Source organism: Lepisma saccharinum, chromosome 22, assembly GCF_977018435.1.
Source record: "Lepisma saccharinum chromosome 22, izLepSacc3.1, whole genome shotgun sequence".
NCBI classification, from domain to species: Eukaryota; Metazoa; Arthropoda; class Insecta; order Zygentoma; family Lepismatidae; genus Lepisma; species Lepisma saccharinum.
Window position 1 is genome coordinate 2,656,582 of NC_139250.1, and position 24,372 is coordinate 2,680,953.

The 24,372-nt window shown below is 37.1% G+C and overlaps 1 protein-coding gene and 1 non-coding gene across 2 annotated transcripts; both read left to right on the plus strand.

Moving 5' to 3' along the window:
* The first annotated feature begins 2,645 nt into the window (after positions 1 to 2,645).
* On the plus strand, positions 2,646 to 22,967 carry l(1)G0320 (signal sequence receptor subunit 1 l(1)G0320). The gene is made up of 5 exons (XM_083143484.1): positions 2,646 to 2,847; positions 3,794 to 3,997; positions 7,735 to 7,994; positions 19,854 to 20,112; positions 22,230 to 22,967. Exons 1-5 carry the CDS (start codon positions 2,784 to 2,786, stop codon positions 22,301 to 22,303), a joined length of 861 nt encoding a protein of 286 aa, XP_082999610.1. The 5' UTR covers positions 2,646 to 2,783; the 3' UTR covers positions 22,304 to 22,967.
* Positions 13,006 to 13,068, plus strand: LOC146005054 (small nucleolar RNA SNORD42). The gene has a single exon (XR_014443987.1). It is a non-coding gene; the product is annotated as a small nucleolar RNA SNORD42 (small nucleolar RNA).
* Positions 22,968 to 24,372: the final 1,405 nt, after the last annotated feature.

Consider the following 24,372-nt stretch of genomic DNA (forward strand, 5'->3'; position numbering starts at 1 on the left):
TTATTGATTGTAACTTCTATCTCATCCTTCTGGACCACGCGTAGAGAGAATTTTGGACCAGAATGTGATACTGGCGAGGAATTATATCTTGAATTGTATTTGTTTTAGTTGCATGGCAAAATATCGGTAATGTACAAAAGTGACCGTTAAGTTGATTTTCTGAAATATCAATATTCGTGTTATCTGATTGTTTCCGGTTTACTCCGAACACATTCAACCTCTCTTCCACAATTATATGTTCTTCAAATGTGAGTTTTTGGTCGAAAACAATGCCTACGTCTTTGTGAGAGGAGACTGCTTGGATGTTATAGCCAAAGATGGAATAAGATGACTTTAGCAGGTTCTTCTTGAGATAAATGGGTAATGTAAGGTCCCATGTTAGACACCAGGAAGTAAATGTTGTTATGTCATTCTGAACAAGATGAGTATCGTCGGAAGTGGAGATTTCTCTGAAAATTTTACAGTCATCTGCGAAAAGACGGTAATCTGTGAGATGGTCGGCAAGGTCGTCGACGAATAATATGAATAAGAGAGGTTCTAGAACACTGCCCTGTGGAACTCCAGAGAGGACAGGAAGAAAGTTAGATACGGTCCCTGGAAGAACGACACGTTGTTGGCGATCGTAATCTGTGAGAAGGGTTAGCAATTTGCCATGAATGTTGTATCTATTACATAATTTGTGAATCAGAAGGCGGTGACTAAAAGTATCAAAGGCTTTGGAGAGATCAAAGTATATTACATCTAATTGTGAATTATTTGAAATACATTTCATAGCATGTGAGAGAAAAACCGACAGGCTTGTAAGACAGGAGCTACCAGGAAGAAAACCATGTTGGTTTGAGCTTAAGTAAGGAGAAACAAATTTATACAGTCTGTCTTTGATTACTTTTTCACAGATGATGGACAGAGGAGAGAGTAAGGAGATTGGTCGGTACGAAGAAACAATATCTTTGTTGCCACTTTTGTGAATCGGTGTGATGTTTGCTTGTTTCCAATTTTGAGGAAATACGCCTTCCGAGAAACATCTGTTCATGAGAATGGAGAGGGGATAACACAAGGATTGCACTGTTTTCCTGAGGAAGACGGTGTTGATATCGTCCGGACCTAGGGCACAGTGAGCTAAAAGAGACGACAATAGATTTTTCACCTCGTCGGGTGTAGTGGCAAGCGTCTTTAAGGAGGAGGAACAGACTGGCTTTACGTTTGGCAACGCTGCAAGGGAGGACGGTGGGCAAAAGTTAACGTGGGAATGAGCGTTGAAGAGTTCAGCCCTTCGGTCGCCTATCGCACTTTCACTATCATGTAATTTCAGTTGGAATCCTAATATTATTTTTGGTAATGTCTGCTGCCACGTTCTTTTTCTGCTGGAACCTCAAAAAAGATACGCGTGGCAGCAGACTCGGTCTTTGTCTTATCGTAATTTCATCACGCTATGTATGCAATTACGTCTGTAACACATACTGTGAAGTTGTAGCAATTACTTTCACATACATGTTTTAAGATTAGGTATGCTCTCGTAGTTAGGTTAGGTTCCGTTAGCATTAAAATAATATCGCTAAATGCTTTCTAAAGAAAAATGTTCTAAATTACCTGTACATTCATTCCCACTAGTCATAAACTTGCATTTTTCTCGTCTTCATCTGTTCTTAAGATTTGTAACATTCTCTTAGCAGACGAATTACGTGGCAGGAGCAAATTTGACACTTATTCTTGCTGCTGACACGTGCGTGGCAGCAGACTCGTTTTTTAGATTAAAAATATTTTTGGGATTTCCGGGATTGTTACAGCAGTGCCTGGCCCAGAACCGTCATCATTGTAAAAATAAACATTTGACAAAGGAAATTATTCACGTCTATAGATTATTTTAAATTTTGAAAATAAATAGGCACTGACGTTATGATTATTCAAAGTCTGTATACATTTTATTGGGACACTATAGTCCCATCAAAAAAATATCTTCTAAACTTTGAACTTGATCGGAGCACAATATACGTACTGTACAATCAGAAGCAAAAGTAAGTTATGCATGAACAAATCGTTACTTCTAGCATTTACTCATCGTCATCAGATATTCGCGTGATCGCCTTTCAATTTCGCCACCAAAGTCTCCGGGTTCGAGTCCTGGGCATGGGCATGGGTATTCTTTGTGAGTATCCCTTCATTCATTTTATTTATCACTCACTCGTCCTCATGGTCGCGATTAGCTGCACGTGGTAGAAAAGCTGCATAAAATTAAATAATGTCTGAGTCCAAATTGAGATATCAGGCAGCTTCCAGTGAAAGAAAATCGACGTAAAGTTTCAAAAAAGTGTTTAAGCTCGTTTAAGAAAAAATATTCACGATAAATGAGTTCCTTACGTGGTTACAGTTTTACTCTTGACCGTACATTAAGCGTGCCAAAAAAATCGAAGTGTTCTCTTCAGTTGATGTTTAGTGTTCCCCATTCGTCAGCCTATTTTATTTTTCCCTATAGAAAATTTATGACATGACACTCCACTGCGTACAAATAAAGACATTTTCATTTAATATTCCAGTCTCACTCACTACGAGTTGCGTGCATCTGCTGTTATGACATTTATCGAACGGAAACCGTTAGTATTTTGTTCGTTGCCATGTGTTTCTGCGTGGTTGCCGTTCCATTTCAATCTTCCACGTATCTCCCATAGTCCTTTTCGCCCGACGCCACTTTACCTGTTGTTGGAATCAGTGGGGGATGTGGATAATCCGTAAACATCGGAAAGTATAGCGACTGTTGTTTTGTGTAGCGTGTATCAACGAAGAAAATGAAGAATTTTATTTTATTATTGCTTTTGGTATTGCCGTCTGTGATCCTTGTAATTGAAAATGGTAAGTATTTGTATTCCGTTTGTATAGGATAAGCAAAACTGGGTTGTTGACTAACCACAGCTGTCTCTCCGCGTAAACCGAGAGTACCATACAAGTAACAATATAAGATTTATTGAAATATTGCTGAGAATATATGAATCTTATTTTTTCAAAATGAGCGCAAATGTATTTCATAAAGCACATGAAAATGAATTCCCAACGATATAAACAAATTACTTTTCTCTTCCATATTTGTGTATCGCTCACCGCATATATGAATTAAAATTACCGTGAAATTGAATTAATACGTACAACAAGCGCTTCTATATGAAAATTAACATTTTGAAAGTGAATGTTTTGGAAATAGCATAAGAATGCAACTGCTACGTCATCAAGTGCAAGGGGAGAGTTCAGTATCATGTTTTGTAAGAAAAATACATAATATGGCAGAATATTCAACATCCTTCATACTCGTAACATATTTTGTTGGATTTGTACACCCGATTGTGAATAGTTTCATTCATGGTTCTCTCTAGTTCAAATGTAAATTTCCAAAATACAGGTCAGTGCAGCTTTCACTAATCATGGAAAAATTGAACTCTTCGGAGATACTCTTGATTTCATTTACTCCAAGGCCTATGTTTGAAAGGTCTCGATAGATAGTTTGTTCATATTAATAACATTAAGTAAATACAGTATGGTTAGGCCTATTATTGAACACAATGTGAGGCTGTCTGTATTTTTTTTAAAAATGTGAATATGATCGCATATTGCTTTTGATTTGTTGGAAAGCAAAGCAGAAAACTAACATTCATGACTTTTGTTTTAATAAGTACTTCTTCCAATATTTTACTTATGTATATGGTTGTAACTACAATTTCAAAGTAGAATCTGTAGCCTAGGTAGATATCTGTATTAAAAATTTTCATTGAAAACTAATTCGCAAAAATTGTACTTCCCCTTCTAGGAAATCGGGTTGTGACTTTAGCTGAAGATGATGTGGAGACTGAAGGAGACGACGATGTAGTGGACGAGGAACCAGAGGCAGAAGTGGAGGAAACAGCTGTGACGGATGAAGGCGAGGTAGAAGATGAAGAAGGTCCTCCTGGTGCATCCCCATTTGCTGATGCAACTATTCTTTTTACAAAACCAATTGGCACAACAAACCTTGGTAAGTGAATGACCCATATTCTGTATGGTCCTTTCACTTGAGTTCCAATTGTGGGCATGATTGCACGATATAGAGAATGTCTACAATTCCTTTCATACTCACTAAATATGCAGTCTCCTGGTAACTTATCTAGGGTTCAGATGCAGGGGTCACGTGTAAAAATTGTACAATTACGTCTATATATGTTGGAAAATTTAAGTTTTTGATTACTGCTATCGTTCTCCATACATACAGATAACAACCATGTTTGATGATATGAGCAAGTGATGTTTGGCATTCGTTACGCTGTCTACAGTGTTGCCACACTGTTCCTTCGTTACTTGCAGAGCATTAGTTGTTGCTTCGTTGAAGCATAGCATTGCGGACTTTGATTAGAGGTAGGTTTGGCAACGGTGGTTGAGAGTTCTAGTTTAATGGTGCGTAACAGTTCAGATTGTTTTATGATTTCTCCTAGCTCAAAGACTAATTATTGTAGAATTTTGGAAATCATTGTCACACGAAATTTGAACCTTCCTTAAAGTAATGAGCACTGTTTGGACTCAAAAAAAAAGTTATTTATGTTGAAAAACTTGAAAATTACCTTACGCACTTCTCATGGACAAGATATTCTCCGTCGACAAGCGACAGTAAATATCTTAAAAGCATGGGAATGAATGTACAAGTAAATCGGAACTTTAGTAGAATGCATTTACGGACCTTACGTTAATGCTAAGGGAACCAAACCTAACCTGCCTAACCTAACCACAAAAGCATTTATTGAACAAAATCTTAAGTAATCACTAAAACTGTGTTAAGTATGTGTTAAGACATAGATCGTAATCGAACCATGTAAAATTGCATTCGTAGCATGATGAAATCGCAATAAAACAAAAGGAACTTAGGCCAAATGGCATTTTGTGGAGTGAGGAAACTCTTGGTGCAAAACTTATATTTTGTGAAAATATGTGCTCATTGGGAAAAGATTTAACTATCCCCAAGAAACTATTTCCGGTAAGGTTAGGGTAAGAAAGTATCTTGATTTTCGTTAATATTTGGTAGATTAACTAATTTTGGCCTTCTGATCGGTACATTATGAACAGGTAGCCCCACAAACCATTGACGGATAACCCCAAGAACCATTTCTGGTAAGGTTAGGTTACCTTAGTTAAAATTTTGTTCGTAAAACAATGCGGTTCAGCTGATTTCCAGACGTGAACCTTGAATTTTAACAACAGATTCGTGATTAGAAGGCCAAAATTAGTTAGTATCCCAAATATTAACAAAATTGGAGACATTCTCTGTATTCTGCATTCGCTCCCAATTGTGTAAGGCCTCCACGGTGGTAGCGTAGTTGCCTTGCAATTAAGTGGTCCCAGGTTCAATACCCAGTGGAGGGACATAGTGTTTCAGATCCCACTTTAAACTGTAGATCCAGTCCCGATTAGCCTTTCTGGGCATAAAGTGGACTTAAATCAAACTCAATCAATCCAATTGTGTAATTCTAATATCATGATACGTGCATTTTTTGTAGCTATATTACTTGAATTTCTCTACGTGTCTATAACCACACACTGAACAAGTTTTCTGAGTATGTAGTGAATTTTTTGTGAGTGATGGTTTTTCCATGTAGGTTAGGCAGGTTGAGTTCGGTATTATAATTATTGTCCTACATGTTATTCTTTTTGAGTAGGTTAGATATAATTGCACATAAATGGAAATTTTTCCACATAAATATAATACATCAGGCAGTAAAAACTTAAGTAGCATAGTCATTTGAACAATCTATTTTTCACATAAATTAAGCTCTCTAAGGTGGTACGGTGTACATCTGTGTAGATCTGGTCTCAAGCAAGATACTTTCTTCAATACTCATGGAGGGTCTCTTACACAAATTGACCATGGTTCCATGCCTTTTTTTGGTGACAGTGTGGTAAAGGGAAAACACATTTCACTCGTTCATTTCATCATTTTTTACATGCGTACTTACCTATTATACATTGCGAAACATTGTTTAAGGTGGGATTTCGCTTTTTTCACGAAAGTAGCTTCAATTTTCCATATATTTCAATTCAATGTTCCCTATACCATACTGTTGCCCATTTTTTTACATTTGTCTTTGTCAGTATGTGCTTTTGTGGTTAGGTTAGGTTCCCATAGCATTAAAATAGTCCCTAAATGCATTCTAGTAAGGTTCCGATTTACTTCTACATTCATTCCCACGCTTTGTAATGAGGCGAACAATTACTTGATCCTGTTTTATTTTATCAGCATTTAGCATAATTTCACAGATTAAACAGATTTATCTGGAGGTTGGCAACACAGGGCTGGACCCATTATACTTTCATGCCTTCCCTCCAAGGCCAATGGCGAGAACCGCTATTGTGTCGCTGCGTGTGAAAAACATGCTGTCGCGGAAAACTACCCCTGCAAGAGAACAAGCACGCTGAAACATAACAGGATACTGCTGCTCCGTGGCTGCGATACATTAGAATGCTCGATATTCTTCAGAATATCATTAAAGCCGAGCGTATTGGCAGGTGGAGTTTACATCTTCAATCAGTTAATCATGTGTTCTCCTTTTGCTGCATCAGGGGCAACGCCTATGCTACAAGTGCATGTCTGTATGTGCAGGAATGATGAAATTGAACATGTTATCACCAGGTATCTACGAAAAATCTGCAATGGGCTCTTAAGTTAGGCAAAGTGACCGGTTTAGAGCCGTATTTTACCATATCATGTTAGTTCAATACAATAGTTTAAAGAAAAAAAGCAACGTGAAACAAACACAATTGAACGAAATGCTGCAGAAAAAAAATATTAAGTTCTAATACTATAAGAAATGGAACACGTAAAGTATAGGGAAACACATGACTCTGCATTAAACTACATATCTCCTCAACCCCGGACTCTAAGGTACGAAACAAAAATAATTCTCTGGAGGAAATCATGAGCTATGAATTTGGTCCAGTGACTTTAGGACATGTTGGCCGCGGTGGCTCAGTCGGTAACGCGTCTGACTACCATGCTAAAGGTCCCGGGTTCGATCCCCGGCCGGTTCAAATCCGGGAACTTTTCTAACGATGGAAGCGGCCCCGGCGCCCACCCAGCGTCGAATAACATGGGTACCTGGGGGAAACCCTGGGGGGTAAAGGTGGTCAGGGGCGTGATGCTGATCACATCACCCCCACTCACGACCGGATCAAGAAAGTGTGGGGCGTTACCCCCACACCCCCTATGTGCCTTCATGGCATGGTGCTATGCACAGGGGAGCACTTTACCTTTTTTTTTTTTTGACTTTAGGACATAAATTGCATAGTTTCTTACATATTTGGTGTTATTTGTGTTGGAAACCAACTTTCACGCTAATTCTAAAAATTAAAGAAAATGTTTAAAGCCTTGTAATTCAATTAAGATTTATGATAGCTCTATCAAACAAAAAGTTTAATTTAGCAAATTTTCTGATATTTCATTTTGTTTATCTTCACTTTTTGTGTACAATGCACAGTTTTAGAAATATTAATTTTACTTTTCAATTTTGGGTGCCACTTTTTTCAAGATGGCGGCGAACCTACAGGTGAGAGAGTGGGAGACTTGAAAATCGAATTCCTCACATTTTTTTTACTATAGGGGCAGTTGGTTTCGTTTCTATTGCAATTAGTTCATCAGATGGCCAAAAAATTGCATAACTTTCCTCGACTATTTCTCTTTTTTTGTTTGTGATAAGTACACAATTTACATGAGCATCTTCTGTCTTCCAGAGTTACCTGCAGGTAATGTGGTAGAGTTTCTTGTTGGCTTTACGAACAAAGGAGAGGAGGAATTCGTCCTGGAGACCTTGGATGCCTCCTTCCGGTACGCCATGGACTTCTCCTTCTACATCCAGAACTTCTCCACGATCGCTTACAATAAGGTTGTGAAACCCAAGCAAGAGGCAACTCTCGCCTACTCTTTTATACCAGCAGAGACGTTCGCCGGACGACCTTTTGGCTTGAGCATAAATCTTAGCTATAGGAATGCTGTAAGTTTGACTATATTTTTTCTTTTTTAACATGTACTTTATACAAGGCCTTCCCAGTGTTGGTGTAGGAACAGTAGTACAGGGTGTCAGTCTGGAAAAGTCATGGAAATAGGGAAATTTACCGTGTTTCTGGAAGAATCAAAAATTTTGTAGTAGTGCACTAGAAGTTAAATCAAGAGGAGTTCACATGATTTTTGTTGGGAAACCTGGTGGTAAGAGACCTGTAGGAAGGCCAAGATGAAGATGGAGGATAACGTTGAGATGGACCTAAAGGAAATCGGTAAGGATGGAAAAGATTGGATTGATCTTGCCCAGGATAGGGACAGAGGAAGGACAGCTTGTGTTGCTGCAGCCATGAACCTTCGGGTTTAAGTATGCTATAATTAGTTATTTGGTGCACTTGAAGTAGGGTTTTTGAACAAAGAAAATAGGACAAGCAAGATATTTTTAATTTGTTGTGGACAAACTATGCTTCAGTTTCATTTGATTTGGTTTATTTTACTTGGCCTTTTGTGCCACTTTTGACTAATTTGCGAAGATGGGGATGAGTGATGATATGATGAAATTGATGAATACACACTCGCAAACATCCATGCCCAGGCCAGGATTCGAACCTGGGTCCCCTGGCATTGTAGCACGATGTGCTAACCACTCTGCCACGGGGCCGGCACTTCAGTTTGATATACTGGGTATAACTGGTAGTTACAGTAGAAATTGCATGTTTTGAATTATTTTCAAGTAGAAGTCTACTACAATAAGGGACTATTGGTATTTACCACTTTCTTGTTGCAATTTTTTGGTTGTTTCCTTGGTATTATGTTTAATACATGTATTACTAAATTTTGTAATTATGTATTATTTATACTGTAATTGTTCTGATTTTTTGTAAGAAAGATCAATAATTTTTTTTACCATTAGGCAACACGTGGCAAGTATTACATAAAAGCTTGCTGCTATGAAACAGTCAATTTTTGTTGAGTTTTACTATTAACATGTGAAGTAATATTCTAATTACTTGGTTAAGTGGGATCTAAGTGAGATGTTTAGCTGTTATGTGGTGACCTTCTTACACACATGTTTAAATACAATAATTGCCCTAATGGTCTGGAAAAGTCAAGAATTTTGGTTTTTACAAATTTGTACCATGTTTGATCCCCAGTGGAGGCAAACAGTGGTTTGAATACCACATTCAACTCTAAATCCAGTCCCGATTAGCCTATCTGTGCATAAAGTGGATTTCAAAACTTTTTTATGTACTGTATTGACAGCAGTGCCAAGCAAATGATGGAAAATGTAATACTCTGATACTGAAATGTTGATTTTGTATTTCTAAGGAACCTCTGATGTGATTGGCACTTTCAAAATTCATTGCTCTACAGGGGCTTCTCTGATAAGGAAGTAATCTGTGAGTTAAATGCCCTGTGGTTAAAATTCCTATGTTTAAGGCCCCCCCCTTTTTTTAATCACCTTGAAAACAAAGACTTGGTGATCACTAACGAGTCTAATTTTATAATGTTTCTATGAATAATAATTGCTGTTTCTAATTTGTTTCACTAATGGACACACATGTTGTTCATCACATTGTTTCAATAGTGAATATGTCAACAATTCTATAATTATTTGAATGTGTTGTGGGTGATATTTCATAGCATATTTAATGAATTCACGGAGCTTATATTAGATACATTTTCATGTGGTGCAATTTTTTAAGGCAAGGAGATAAAGTTATGTACCATCGTCGCAATGGGCAATGCTACTGAAGAAAAACTTGGGGGTACAAGAGAGTATGAATTTTTCCACATGTGGCAGGTCGATGCATTTTTCAAAGTTGATTATTTAGCTATATACGGCCTGTAAAAAATATGACAAATAAGAATTTTCGGAATCGCATGTATTCCTTATGGGGAATGAACTTCAAGATCAAGTTATGGTTAATCAAATGGGAGTTTCGACTTTTCTGCTGGCCTGGTGCACATAAAAGAGCTAAATTTCACCTTAAATGGAGTTAAAACTGACTTTCAAGGAGCTAGATTTACGAAGTGCTTCCTAGAGTAATGTTAGTTGTCAAAGGGGTGGGGCACTGCTATTACCGTTAACTCTAAATTGATGACAATTTATTCTTAGTTTCCACCATCTAGATCCAGCGGCAACACCCATCTCATGGTCATATGAAATCGAAAATAAAGGATTCCCTGATAACAATATTATGCCAATTTCACGTAAACACTGCGCTATATAGTGGCCGCGGTGGCTCAGTCGATAATGCGTCTGACTACCATGCTAAAGGTCCCAGGTTCAATCCCCGGCCGGTTCAAATCCGGGAACTTTTCTAACGTTGGAAACGGCCCCGGCGCACACCCAGTGTCGAATGACATGGGTACCTGGGGGAAACCCTGGGGGGTAAAGGCGGCCAGGGGCATGATGCTGATCACATCACCCCCACTCATGACCGGATCAAGAAAGTGTGGGGCGTTACCCCCACATCCCCTATATGCCTTCATGGCGTAGTGCTAAGCACAGGGGAGCACTTTACCTTTTTTTTTACTGTGCTATATAAAAAAGGGGATATAAGAGAGGATGGGGCGATGCAGCCAATATAGCTTATCACATCACGTGCAAAATGTATAATAATCATGGCAAAAGTTGGTCTATGTGAGCGGGAACCAGTGATGGTATCATGGTAAGGCACGGGGGCAGCACCCCAATTCACAGGCAAACTAGTGCACGAAAGAGCCAGATCTGGCTCCAAGAGATCTAAGTTGGCAACACTAACTCGGAAGGAAAAGCCAAGCGGAGACTGTCTCCCACAATTACTCTTTTAGAATGTGATACATGTATTCCTTTTAGTGAACAAACTTTAATTTTCACAACAAGTGTACTGTACAATCTTTATCATTTATAAAATGTTCCCAAGTTTCTTTACCATGTTTATGATAAGCTTAGGTGGAATATTTTTAGTGTGATAAAACTGCTAACTGTAGTGAAACGTTTGTTATTTATGATGCCATGCAAGTGATGGAAAACTGAAATGCAGATTCCTTGTGATGATAGTAATTTCTAAGGAACCTCTGATGCTAATGGCACAATGGTTCTTGCTTTTTAAGGTTAATGAGTTGGGAAGAGAAAGGTCTTCATGCTGGGTGGTCGTAGGAGGAAGAAAACTTAGCAAACTTAACAAAAGTTATTTTACTTGTTCTTTTGGGAATAACAAACTTCCAAAGGCGTAGAAAAACACATGAACGGAAAGAGGATGCATTCAAGATTTGAGAAAATCTAAAATTCCCATTTGATAAGCCGTAACTTCATGTTGCTGCATTTTTTTCTCCATAAGGAATTCATGGAAATCTGATGTCTACACCTTAAGATCGATCAAAATGTGAGAGGTATGGTGTGTTCACCTTTTGCCTGCAGCTAGAGGCAAAATTCTCCATGCTTACTGAACTGGGCCATGAAGGCACATAGGGGATATGGAGATATAGTCCACACATTCCTGTGATAAATGTGGTCATTTTGATAAAGAAACTTCAATTTTCACAATCATTATTATTTCTAATATGTTCGCCTGATGCTTGACCATGTTCATTTATGATAAGTTTAGATGGAATATGTTTAGTGCACTAAAACATTTGTTCAAATTTTTAGAGTGCCAAGCAAGTGATGGAAAGCTGAAATGCAGATTCCTTGTGATGATAGTAATTTCTAAGGAACCTCTGATGCTAATGGCACAGCAATTCTTGTGTTTTAAGATCAGTTGAATTGGGTAGGACATGATGTGTTCATAGTTTTGATGGTCTGTTTATTCTCTGCAAGAAATTCAGTAAATTAAGTAACGTATCATGCCACAGTTGCCTCTGAGCCTTTTCCCTGTAGGCCAAGGCACGCAGTGTCTCGATTTGAATCAGTTTATGGAGGTGATGCCATCAGCACCATGCTCCAGCTACTTTTACCCCACAGGATTCCGTTACTTAGAGGCTGGATTGGCCCCAGAGCCGCCACTTTATGCAGGGACAAGGTTTGAAAATTCCTATCTTAGATCACCCACCCCAGTAATTAAACCGGACCGACTGAATCAGCATGGCTCCCCTTTAGTCTGTACACACAAAAGTATATTTTTCTGGAATTTCTCTAATTTGATTGAAGGTTTGGTGCAAGTCAGTTTATTATTTGACATAAAAGGAGGTTAACGAACAAATTAATATTGGATATCTGAAGAAAAATTGCTTAATTTTGCATCTCAAGGAAGTTTTATTTTATGCAGAAGGAAGAAGTTATGGATCATCCTGTATGTTTCTTTTGGCATCTTGAGGCAGGGGTCCATAAATTAAACACTTACATACAAAGAAAGCTCCCAAACCTCACAATGAAAGGTGTATGTCCTAAATATATTGAACAAGGTCAAGGAGTTGTGGACAGGTGTGAAATATTGCACTGAACACTTGTAACTTTGGTTCCATTATCATCCTAATCTGAAAGTTTCATGATAATTCTCGTTGGGATGTTTCAGAGCTTTCTTGTTAGTAAAATATGTAAGCATCTATTCATAAATGTTAACACAAGTTATTTTTACCTTAAAAAACTAGAATTATTCTGTATTTTATCAAGATCTTTGAGTAGCCTTCCCGTTGGTAATTTCTTGTATGTTACTAAGGCTAATATATAGGTGTAATTGCAGAAGCCTCCTTTATATTGGAGCATAGGCACAACCCCCCAAAATTGTCACGTTTATGAAAATTTACAAGTTAATAGTTAACTTGTTAACCTCCTGGAACTTGAGTAGCAAAGTAAGGAGTAATTTTTTAAGATTTTTCAAATGTAACTATTATATATTAAAATAGTCCTGAATGATATTTTTACGGGCTTAAAAACTTTTTGATTCCCCCCTTCCCAAACCTAAGCTCAGAGTTCGATTCTCTCCCCCAAAGTTATGCCTATATATTGGAGTGATTTGAGGAGTGTTGCGCTTGGTAAAAACACTGTTCGTCTTAGAGTTGTTGTTGGAATATTAAGTGCCATGCAAATGATGGAAAAGTTGAAATACTGATATTAACATGTTGATAAGGAACCTCTGATGCATGCGAGTTACTTGTCAAATTGTTATTGTTCCAACATGTTCGAAGTTGGAGTGTTTGTACACTGCTTGAACTACATGTGCGAGTGTGTGTTATTTGGTGTGTAACTTGGCAACCTGTCAAAAAAGGTTTCAAAGCAAGTGAATCTGCATCAGTTGTAGCAAATGTGAAGAATTTAGAATACATTTTTTAGATGAAAGAATTAAGAAAGATTACCAAATTAAACTGTCAAATAGATTTGAGGTTTTGCAGGATTTAAATGATGATGAAAATATAAATGAAACGGACGTAAATAAGAATTGGGAGCACATACGTAATGCAATAGAATCAGCAGCTAAAGAAACTAAAGGATACCATAAACCAAGAAAAAGTAAGCCATGGTTTGATAATGAATGTCATAATCTAATAAAAATAAGAAATCAGGCTAGACTTAGGTGGTTAAATAACTCTGATGATACAAATCTAAGCAATTATAATACAATAAAGCGAGAAGTTAACCGCACGTTTAGAAGTAAAAAAAGAGATTACTTGAAAAGCAAAATTAATGAAATTGAAACAAACAGCAAAAATAAAAATATCAGAGATTTATATAAAGGTGTACATGAATTTAGAAAGGGGTGGCAACCTAAAGTAAACTTGATAAAAGATAAAGACGGTGATTTTCTAGCTGACCCAAGCGATATTCTCAATAGATGGAAGAACTACTTTAATGACCTTTTAAATGTCCATGTAGGAGATAAATCAGAAGTAAATGAAGTACACACAGCAGAACCTTTAGTTCCAGAACCTAACTTGACTGAAGTTAAAGATGCTATTAAAAGGCTTAAGAATAACAAAGCACCTGGCATTGATTTAATACCAGCTGAGTTAATTAAATATGGTGGAAATTCATTAATATGTCAAATTCATAAATTAATTTGTTTAATATGGAATAAAGAAGAAATCCCTCAACAGTGGAAAGAATCCATAATTGTTCCTGTGTTTAAAAAAGGTGATAAAATGAACTGCAATAATTACCGTGGAATTTCTCTACTCTCAACGACATACAAAATATTGTCTAACATTCTTTTAACAAGACTAACCCCATATGCTAATGAAATTATAGGTGATTATCAATGTGGATTTAAACGTAACAGATCAACTACAGATCAAATTTTTCACATCAGACAGACACTTGAAAAAAAGTGGGAATATAATCAAAATGTCCATCAGCTATTCATTGATTTCAAAAAAGCATATGATTCGGTCAAAAGAGATAAATTATATAATATATTAGTAGAGTTTGGAATACCTAAGAAGCTTGTTAGTATGATAAAAATATGCACCAGTGAAACAGAAAGTAAAATTCGTGTGGGTAATAATATGTCTGACAAATTTATAATTCATGATGGGTTAAAACAAGGAGATGCATTATCTCCATTGCTCTTTAATTTTGCCTTAGAATATGCTGTAAGGAAGGTAAAAGAAACTAAAGAAGGACTAAAATTAAATGGTGTGACTCAGTTGTTAGCATATGCAGATGATGTAGACTTACTGGGGGATGATATAAATACGATTAAGAATAATGCTAAAATATTTTTCAAAACTGCTAGAGAGATAGGTTTGGAAGTTAACAAAGAGAAAACTAAATATATGCTTACAGGCCGAAACCAAGTGTTAGGTAATAATCAAAATCTAATTATTGATAACAACTCGTTTGAACCAGTTTCCAAATTCAAATACTTAGGAGTAATATTAACAAATGGAAATTATATTAAAGAGGAAATAAAAAGTAGGCTTAATTCAGGAAATGCATGTTACTTCTCTCTTCATAAACTTTTGTCTTCTCGTTTAATATCTAAGAAACTAAAAGTTAAAATATACAAAACAGTAATTTTGCCTGTAGTATTATATGGGTGTGAAACTTGGTCCCTTACATTAAAAGAGGAACATAAATTGAGAGTATTTGAAAATAAGATCCTTAGGAAAATCTTTGGACCTAAAAGGGATGAGGAGACAGGTGAGTGGAGAAGGTTACATAATTTAGTACTACATAATTTGTATTCATGTCCAGATATTATTAGAATAATTAAATCAAGAAGACTTAGGTGGGCAGGCCATGTGGCACGAATGGGAGAGGAAAGAGGAGTTTACAGGATTCTTGTTGGGAAACCAGATGGTAAGAGACCTGTAGGAAGGCCAAGACGAAGATGGAGGGACAACGTTGAGATGGACCTAAAGGAAATCGGTAGGGATGGAAAAGAGTATATAGATCTTGCTCAAGATAGGGACAGATGGAAGGCCTGTGTTGCTGCAGCCATGAACCTTCGGGTTTAAGAAGGCTAGAGAGTTAGTTAGATGTAGGGATGTGACGTGTAGCTAATATCCTACCGATCTGATATAAAGCTGGAAACGTTCCTGGGAGGACACAAATGGTTCATTAACCTTCTATGTGTAACCAGGTGATTGCGAAGTGTTGGGTTTGACAAAGAAACTGCAAATTTAGACTTTTACTTCACAAAACCAGGGTGCATGAATTAAACCTTCACATTCATAATAATGCTCCCAATGTGAGAGGATTTTGCACTAAATTACATTTATACTCTTATTAATAAATATGTCTGACAATTTATTAAGTGTAGTCTGAGGAAACTCCTTGTTTTTAAGGGGTAGTGGGGCATTTGCAAACTGTTTCATGATGCTAGTCATTCTCAAGGAGTAATATAAGACATGTTTTTAAACTGGTCCAGTCAGAGGAATTTGAAATAACAACAGGAGTTAAACAGGGAGATATACTATCACCATATCTATTTATAATACTATTAGATGAAGTAATAAAGGAATGCCATATAAAAATGAAACAATTTCAGGTAGGATACTGGAATATGAAATCAATTAAACTAACAGAGCTTATATACGCTGATGATATTATACTAATAGCTAATACACAGGCTAGTTTACAATATAATCTAAATATTCTTAATGAAGAATTAAAGAAGAAGAATATGGAAATAAATACGGAGAAAACTAAAACAATGATAATCAGCAGAGAAAAGACAAACCATAAGATAAAACTGAATAACGAACCTTTAGAACAAGTGACAAATTTCAAGTATCTTGGAGTAATTATAAACAGTCAAGGAAAAGAAGGGGAAGAAATAAGAGATAGAATCATGAAGACAGGAAAGCTATATCAAATGATAAACCGAGGATTTATAGGCAAAAAAGAAATATCTACCCAAACAAAATTCACTGTATACAAAACAATTTATATACCAACACTTACATATAGCAGTGAAAATTGGACATTGACTGGAAAACACCTGCAAAGTGTACAAACAATGGAAATGAGGTACCTTCGAAGAATAAGTGGGAAAACCAGGAAAGATCGGATAAGGAATCAAACCATTCGGCAATCTTTAAATGCTCAGCCACTACAAGAAACAGTTGAACGTAATCAACTTAGATGGTTCGGCCATTTGAGCAGAATGAGTGAGACGAGACTGCCAAAGCAGATATGGGAAGCACGTCCACAAGGAACAAGACCAAAAGGAAGACCAAGAAAGACATGGAATATGAGTGTCAAAGAGATTTTGGAGAAACGAAGCATAAGATGGAAAGAGGCACAGGAAAAGGCGATGGACAGAAACGTCTGGAGAACTCTCTGTAACCCCTCGACACCGGCAGGTAGAAGAGGACGCGACTAAGTAAGTAAGTTAGTTTTAAACTGGTTCGTCGATTTTCTGATATACAGTGTAATGTATATCAATGTGCTTGTTGGGATTAGCACAACCACCACTAAATATTGTAAATATGAGAATTCTCATGTTGAAAGTGTGTACTCCTTTGGTAGGGTAAGATCCTAATGGTTTGTAGCTAAATTGTTAGCAAAGCGATCAAGTCCATTTGAAGAATATTAATTATTATGTAACCCCATTATTATCAGTACTTGAAGCATTTTGGGAAATTAATTGTATAAGGATTTAGAAGTATCTCTGTTTTTTTACTCGGTCGCATGGTTCGGTAATATGTCTTCAGACTTGTTCTAAGTTCAAGGATAAGTTACGATAAATTCATAATGGCTAATCAGAGATTGCGATAGAAAAAATTGTTACATCCTTGCACACTATTCTGATGAACGTAAAATAATGAGAAATTAGATAATGACAAGGATTATTTATCAACATTGTCTGAATGCTTGGACCTTCGTAATGACATTGTGTCTACACATGTATATGTTGTTCTTGCTGGAAACACGAAATGTGAAATAACATGCTGTATTTTTGTGCGAGTTTCTTGGAAGGTGCAATGCCATGTCATGAAATAATGCAAAATGCACTCTTAAGCACGAAATTGAGTTTATTTGCTGACCAAACATTTCCTTCAGTCTGAATTATCCTGTGTGATAGGCTGTAATTGATTAATTCTGCTGTAAAAATGTCATCAAAATTGGACTGCTTTACACAAACTAACTTAATGTTCTGATAACTACATGCATTAGAAAGAAAATGTTTTATCTTCTTTAATGAGTGTGTACCCTAATCTTGGCATTTTATTCACCATAAATGTGTGACCTTAACAATGGCTAAATTATGCTGCCTTGTAATCAACATGGCAAAGTTTGCATTCCACTGTAATCTTATAACGATAAAACGTGATTTTAACATTGTTATTATTATTATTATTAGACTTAGCTTTGCTTTTTAACTACAGTTCGGTTGAGATAAACTGATTTCAACTATTATTATAGATATTAATGTTTGAAGGAAAGAATAACCAATTACCTTTACTTTCTTTTATTACAGAAGAAAACTAAGAAATAACTTCACAAAGAAAAAATAATTAAAAGGTTTACACTGATTTGCGGGTGGTTCTTGGTTTACATGAGTAAACCCAATACAAGAGTTGACACCAGTACTTTACATTATCTTGGTAAAAGAAATATAAGAAAAAATCACTCTCACATACAAGGTGTACAACTTTGCTTCCGCTGTTTTTCCCCAAAAATATGACGCTGGAATGAAAAACATTGCTTACCCAGGCATTATTCAAAGTATTGTCCATCGCTGGCCACTACTTTCGGGCAGCGTATGAATGCCGCGTCTAAAAAATTGTTCATCTTTGGAGGCGATCCACTTTTTGACTTCTTCATAAGATCTGAAGTGTTGGTCAGCCAGTTCATGAGCCATTGATCTAAACAGGTGATAATCAGAGGGAGCGATGTCTGGAGAATAAGGCGGGTGGGGTAGGACGTCCCATCTTAATGTTTCCAAGTACGTTTTCACCACTTTGGCAACGTGGGGTCGTGCGTTGTCATGCTGAATCATACCCATGGCTTTCAGACGTTTTGAAATGGCTTGCTGTGTCACTCCCAATGATCGTGCCAATTCTTCTTGAGTTTGACGCGAGTCTTCACTCAGCAATGTCTCCAATTCTGCATCTTCGAAAACTTTCTGTCTTCCACCACTATGCCGGTCTTCGACGTTAAAGTCACCGTTCTTGAAGCATTGAAACCACTCACAACAGGTTCTCTCACTTATAGCGTCCTCACCATACGTAGTGGAGAGCATTCGATGAGCCTCAGCTGCAGTTTTCTTCATATTGAAACAAAAAAGTAGAACCTCCTGCAAATGGCGAGAATTTGGCTCGTACACTGACATTTTCAATCGCGAACAACTTCACGATGCACACACCACTCGACTAATGTTTGAATAGGGTTATCTTGACAGAGGTCCAAGCTAACTGCGTGACGTCTGCGATCTGCTTCTTTCGACCGCTACTTCCTGTTGTTGCCACCTGTCGGAAAACGGCGGAAGCAAAGTTGTACACCTTGTATATTTATAAAAATAACAAATTTAACCTTTTTACTCACGATTACATGGCCGGCCTTTAGAAAGAATTAGCGCTTTCCAAACTTTAGTAGGATTTTTTCATCAGAAGATAGAGCTTGTGGGTGTTAAAACACGAGAGCTCTCGACACTGGGGATCACTTCACTAAAATCCTCGTTGTTCCGTCTTCTTTTTCCGGCGATCCTTGGTGCAATCCTTCTCTGCAATCTCGGCTTCACTGAATGAAAATCTGCTAAACTGCTGCCTAGTTCTCCTGCACGATCTCTTTTCCGGAGAGCCTTAATGCCGATTTAACGTTTCTTGTGCCTCTGGAAACAATGGCAGACTAGCGTGGTCTTCCGACTGATGAGACTACTTTACCACTTCACCAGAAGACAATGTCATCGGAGGTATGCAAAACTCAACAGACAGAGCACTAAATTGCGCGACCACCTTCCAGTCAAAATCTCCACGCCAACTGCTTCAACTACTCCGCATGCAAATCCACGAACGCTTACTTCCCTTTGTGCACCGGACTCGGTCTATTATTTCAAAAAGGGGTGTTTCGATTGCTTTTGCTTCTTTCTTCCCGGAACATTCTGTAAACAATCTGTTACAGATGCCCCCTCCCCGAAGAGACATTAGATGGACTGATCAAGGAGAGCTAATGTCTTGTTCAATCCTTGTATATACATTTTTCACACTCACTTTACAGTTATCATTTTTTCTTTAAATACACATAACAATATCGATATTCCTTGATATGTAGCACAAAAATATTTGTAAGGTATGATTTTCAGTTACTAAATGTGTATATAATAATTTATTAACAATGATTTCACGTGAACTCACGACAATAAAAATTCTTGAATTCACACTTAAGCACCATGTGTAATCAATCTGTAACTCTAGTCCTGGTTAGCCTATCTTAGCATAAAATGAATTCAAAGTAAATTAACATAGTGCTTCCTTGTCCTTCCAGTCTGGTGGCATATTCCAAGAGGCAGTGTTTAACGAGACTGTGCAAATAATTGAACTGGAGGAAGGCTTGGACGGAGAGACCCTGTTCCTCTATGTGTTCCTGGCTGCCTGCATCCTCCTGCTGCTCGTCCTGGGTCAGCAGTTTCTCTCGTCCTTCGGCAAGAAGTCGTCCAAGTCTAAGCAGGTGGTGGAGACTGGAACCAAAAATTCCGACGGTGTGGATTACGATTGGATTCCCAAAGAAGTGCTCAACAGCCACAGTAAGTGCTCTGGTTAATTTAAAATAGGGTTTGCGTCGTTTAAGTTACAACAGTCAGAAAGCCTGTTATTTTTATTGTTATAACATAAATCCAGTTTGGTTAATATTGTAACCGAAAATAGTGTACAATGCAGGAACTAGGTTGTTTCATAAATCTTTCCACTACTTTCAAAATACTAAAACCTAGAGTTTTATACGAGACGTCACACATGAACTTTATGAGTAAAAGTTCCCCCTAAGGCTTTTTGCTGGATGAGGTGCATAAAATTTAATAATAAAATGGAAAGCCGTTATGCTGGATATTCACTCATCTCTTGGACGAAGTAGCAGTTTCCCCAGGGATGATATAATAAAATTGGATAAAAGTTTTGATAGTTATGACCGGACGATAATAATCATAACCATTATTATTTCTATTACTCAAGTTCTATCAATGGCCTAACCCCCTGATCAAAATTTCTGGCAAGGTTTATATCCTCATAGAAATTTGATTTCCAAGACTTGTCAGCCAGCCATAAAAAGGAAACAGCCTTGAGGTACTCTCGTGCAGATTGCTTTGTTGTTGAGGCCAGTTTCCACAATTGCTTATCCAGGGTTCTTGTCTTGTTGAGAGTGCAATTAAAAATTTATAAATGAAGGAAAGGTGTTTATGGTAATCTCCAAATTTTCTTCACCCACAATTAATTTCTCTTTCTACACAAAGTTTCCATTTGTTTTTGTCCAGAAACTGTTCCTCACTTGGAGAAGGAATCGTTCCTCATAGCAGGCCGTCTGCAAAGTCTGCTCATTTACAACTTTGTATATGGTCACTAATTAGCATTTAAAGCACTTGCATGTGAAAGCAACAATCCTGCTGATAGCAGTGCCTGTACTCTACAATTAGTTACGTGAGGATAACTACCAGAATTTTTAAACTGTGATATATGAATTATTATTATTATTAAATGCAACTAGGACAAAATCACAACCTGTGCGTCAGTTTTGTTGGTAGTTGCAGGAATGAGAGATTAAACTCCAGATGTGGTTATGCTGGAAATTTGCTGGCCATTCTAACATTTACATGGGATCAAGTTTCATACCTTTTAGACAATTTTAAGTAGTTTCAATCTTGTGGACTTAATTTCCCGTCAAGGTTGAACTGAAAATTGCTACCGAGAAAGGTATTTGTGAATACTGTGTCTTGGTTGTTGTTATGATGCTGACAAGGCAATGTGTGAATTTTTTTGTGAATTATTATAAATATGCCAGAGTATCCACCTGTTTCAACTGTTTGGAGTAAGAAAGGTCGAGAACTGATTGTTTCCAATACACATCACTTGAACCCAGTTTCCAAGGCTTTTCAGGAAGTTCAACACAAAACAATTTAAAAGTGTTAAAATAGGAGTTTCAAGTTTGACTGCAAACTGAGAAATAGTATGTTCTACAAGGCAACTGGTAAATCTTTATTCTCCTGTCAAATTAAAAATTATGCATACTCGACGCACATGCGGTGTCGCCATGTTCAATGCATATCACTATTCTGTTGAATATTAATCTGGATAGAATCAATTTTGCAGTGTGAGTTTACAGTAGTAATGAATTTTATAAACTACTCAAAGTGCTTCGAAACAAGACCAAGATTGTATTTTTATACTACCCAGTACTGAGAAAAAGTTTTCACAAAATTGATAACTTTTTGGCTGATTAAAGAAAATCTTTAAAATAAGATGTATTTGAAGTCTGTGTACCTGCACCATATTTAAATTTCACCACGTTCAGACCACACATTTTTTATAAACAAACCTGGAGAACACCAAAAAACTAGCACTTCTTTTTCTCACGACGATAAAACAATTGAAGGCATATAAAAAAAATGGTTACCAAAGATGCACACAGATTTGAATAAACTATTTTTTTTATGTAGATCTGCTGGTTAAATTGTAGTTGGGAGTCCAAACTTGAGTATCCAGTAGGGGTGTGTAACATCACATGTTCATTTGACGTTTTAAAAGACCTTTGAAGTTGTGCTGAAACATTGTACTATATTGGAAACATAACTTGTAGGTATTTTTTCCTATTGCGAAGCAGTGGTTATTCAAACACTCAGAAAGAACTACAGTGAACAATTGTTACTTTCAGGCAAGTCTCCTCGCCAGATCAAGCAGAGCCCCCGGCAGCGGAAAACCAAGCATTCAGCTGGTTCTGGCCACTGAGTGCGATAGAACCGAACTAGAGCTTCACGAGCAAAGCTCCGACGGCACTTTGGAAGAGTGTTTGGATGAAAAAGACAGCCACCACCTCATCTCCATCATTGCCAGTCATCCGTTCAGTGAATCATCCACGGTTCCATCAGTGATCGAGGTTGGAATTTTCAGAAGTCATTTTTTGTTCATGTAATCTGCCCCCAGCGAGTGTGCAGTGAACGGTGCCTGCTGGCGAACCTTGAAGGCATCATTCAGTGCAGGCTCGCCGGGGGCTGTCATAGAAATTTGCGCAATAAGTTTTTTAAGGACATTTTTTTAGGTGTTGTGAATTTTTTTGTGGTGTGTGTAACAGTATGGTTGGGGAATTTTTGTGTATCCAATTGCTTTTTTTTTTAATCAAAGTGACATTCCATGATTATATTTTTTGCAATTGTAGCGTGTAGTGTTTGAGATAAATTGTGTTGTGCGGGTGCTGTATTACCTCTTGACTGTTCATATGTAAATAAGAGATGTGAATAATTATTGAAATAGATTTATCATTAACCAGTTTTTTAACTGTGATGAGGAAAGTTCGCCCAATATGGAGAGTGGTGTGTGTGTATTTCTTAAGGAACAGAAGATATGAATAACAATGGTGCTGACGAATAAAACCTTGACATATTACAGAAATAAATGTTGTTTTATTGTGACTTCTGGTGAGTCTATTTCTGTAGTAGGGTCATTCCACACAGTGTTTCAGATTTACAGTGTCAGATTCTAATGAAATTCAGTAACGTTATCATATATATCAAGAAAGAAACCCAAACGATACTTTGCCATGTGAACTGGTTTTAATTTACCTTTGAAGTTGTCAAATTTTTGCCCAAAATGAGCAAATTGCATTTATTTAAATTACACCTGGAGTACATCTAGTTGAGGCAGAGATCTGTAGTGTGTCCCATTTGTGAACTTTATTCTTTAGTTTTGTCATCTCAAGTCATTGAACCCTGAACAAGATATTTAGTGAAAGAGTTAACTAGAAAAGAGTCATGTTCACTTTAGAAACACTTATCTTCGGTCTCGCTGAAGTTCCCAGATATACTGACTCGGTGGCCAAACACAAAGTTCCAGGTTTGAGTCCTAGCTAGGGCTGTGTGATAAATCTATATCGAGTCTATATTTGTAAAATATCGAAGTGTCGATATCGTAAATATATCAACGTCGATATATCAATATCGAAAATACCAATGTTGATATCGATATTCCATATGTCTATATTCGATATCATCGACATAGGGTGGTGTTGCATTCCTTACGTTCAAGTTAAGTGAAGCATAAGGATGTTAAGATAACAAGTATTGTGCTCACTACACGGGGACAGATCTTGGGAGGTGAATGGAAAGAGATTGTCCGATTAACATGGAAAGCAAAATATTTTGTAATAACATTTTTCTGTTTGATGCATAGTTTCGATGCTACAAGCAGGGACGAAACTTCAAATTGGAAGATATTGTGTCATTGTTGTTGCGATCGTAGATCTCGATATTATTGATATCGTCGATCGATATCGCACAGCCCTAGGCCTAACCTGGTCAGGGGTGTTCCTTGAGCCCTCTCATCAATTTCACCATATTATCACTTATTCTTATCACAATAGCCAAAAGTGGTAGAGAAGTGGCACTAAATAAAAATCATTCAGAGATAATCAATTTTTGCTATTCAAATGCATCATTTTTTTTAGTACACTCCTGTTCCCATAAAGTGGCATGTTTTATAAAGTTGGACAGTTGAAATATGTGCCAATTTATCTGAACAGTAGTGTGAAAATCCATCAAATAACTGTAGTGTAACATTTCGAAGATCTTTAGCTCAATTACATAAGCTGAAATTGGAATTTATTAAATGAAGTGTGCTCATTTTTAGGCCAAATTTTGCAACTTCAGTACTTTGAAAAATTTTAATTTAGGATTTTTCATTCTTCTCCAATGTCGATAAGATTGACAAATTTCATCAAAATCAGCGATAGGTAGAATTTGTTGTGGACTGACCCAGCAATCTTAATGCAGAACTGAGCTGGGTGGTGAAACTTGAATATTTTG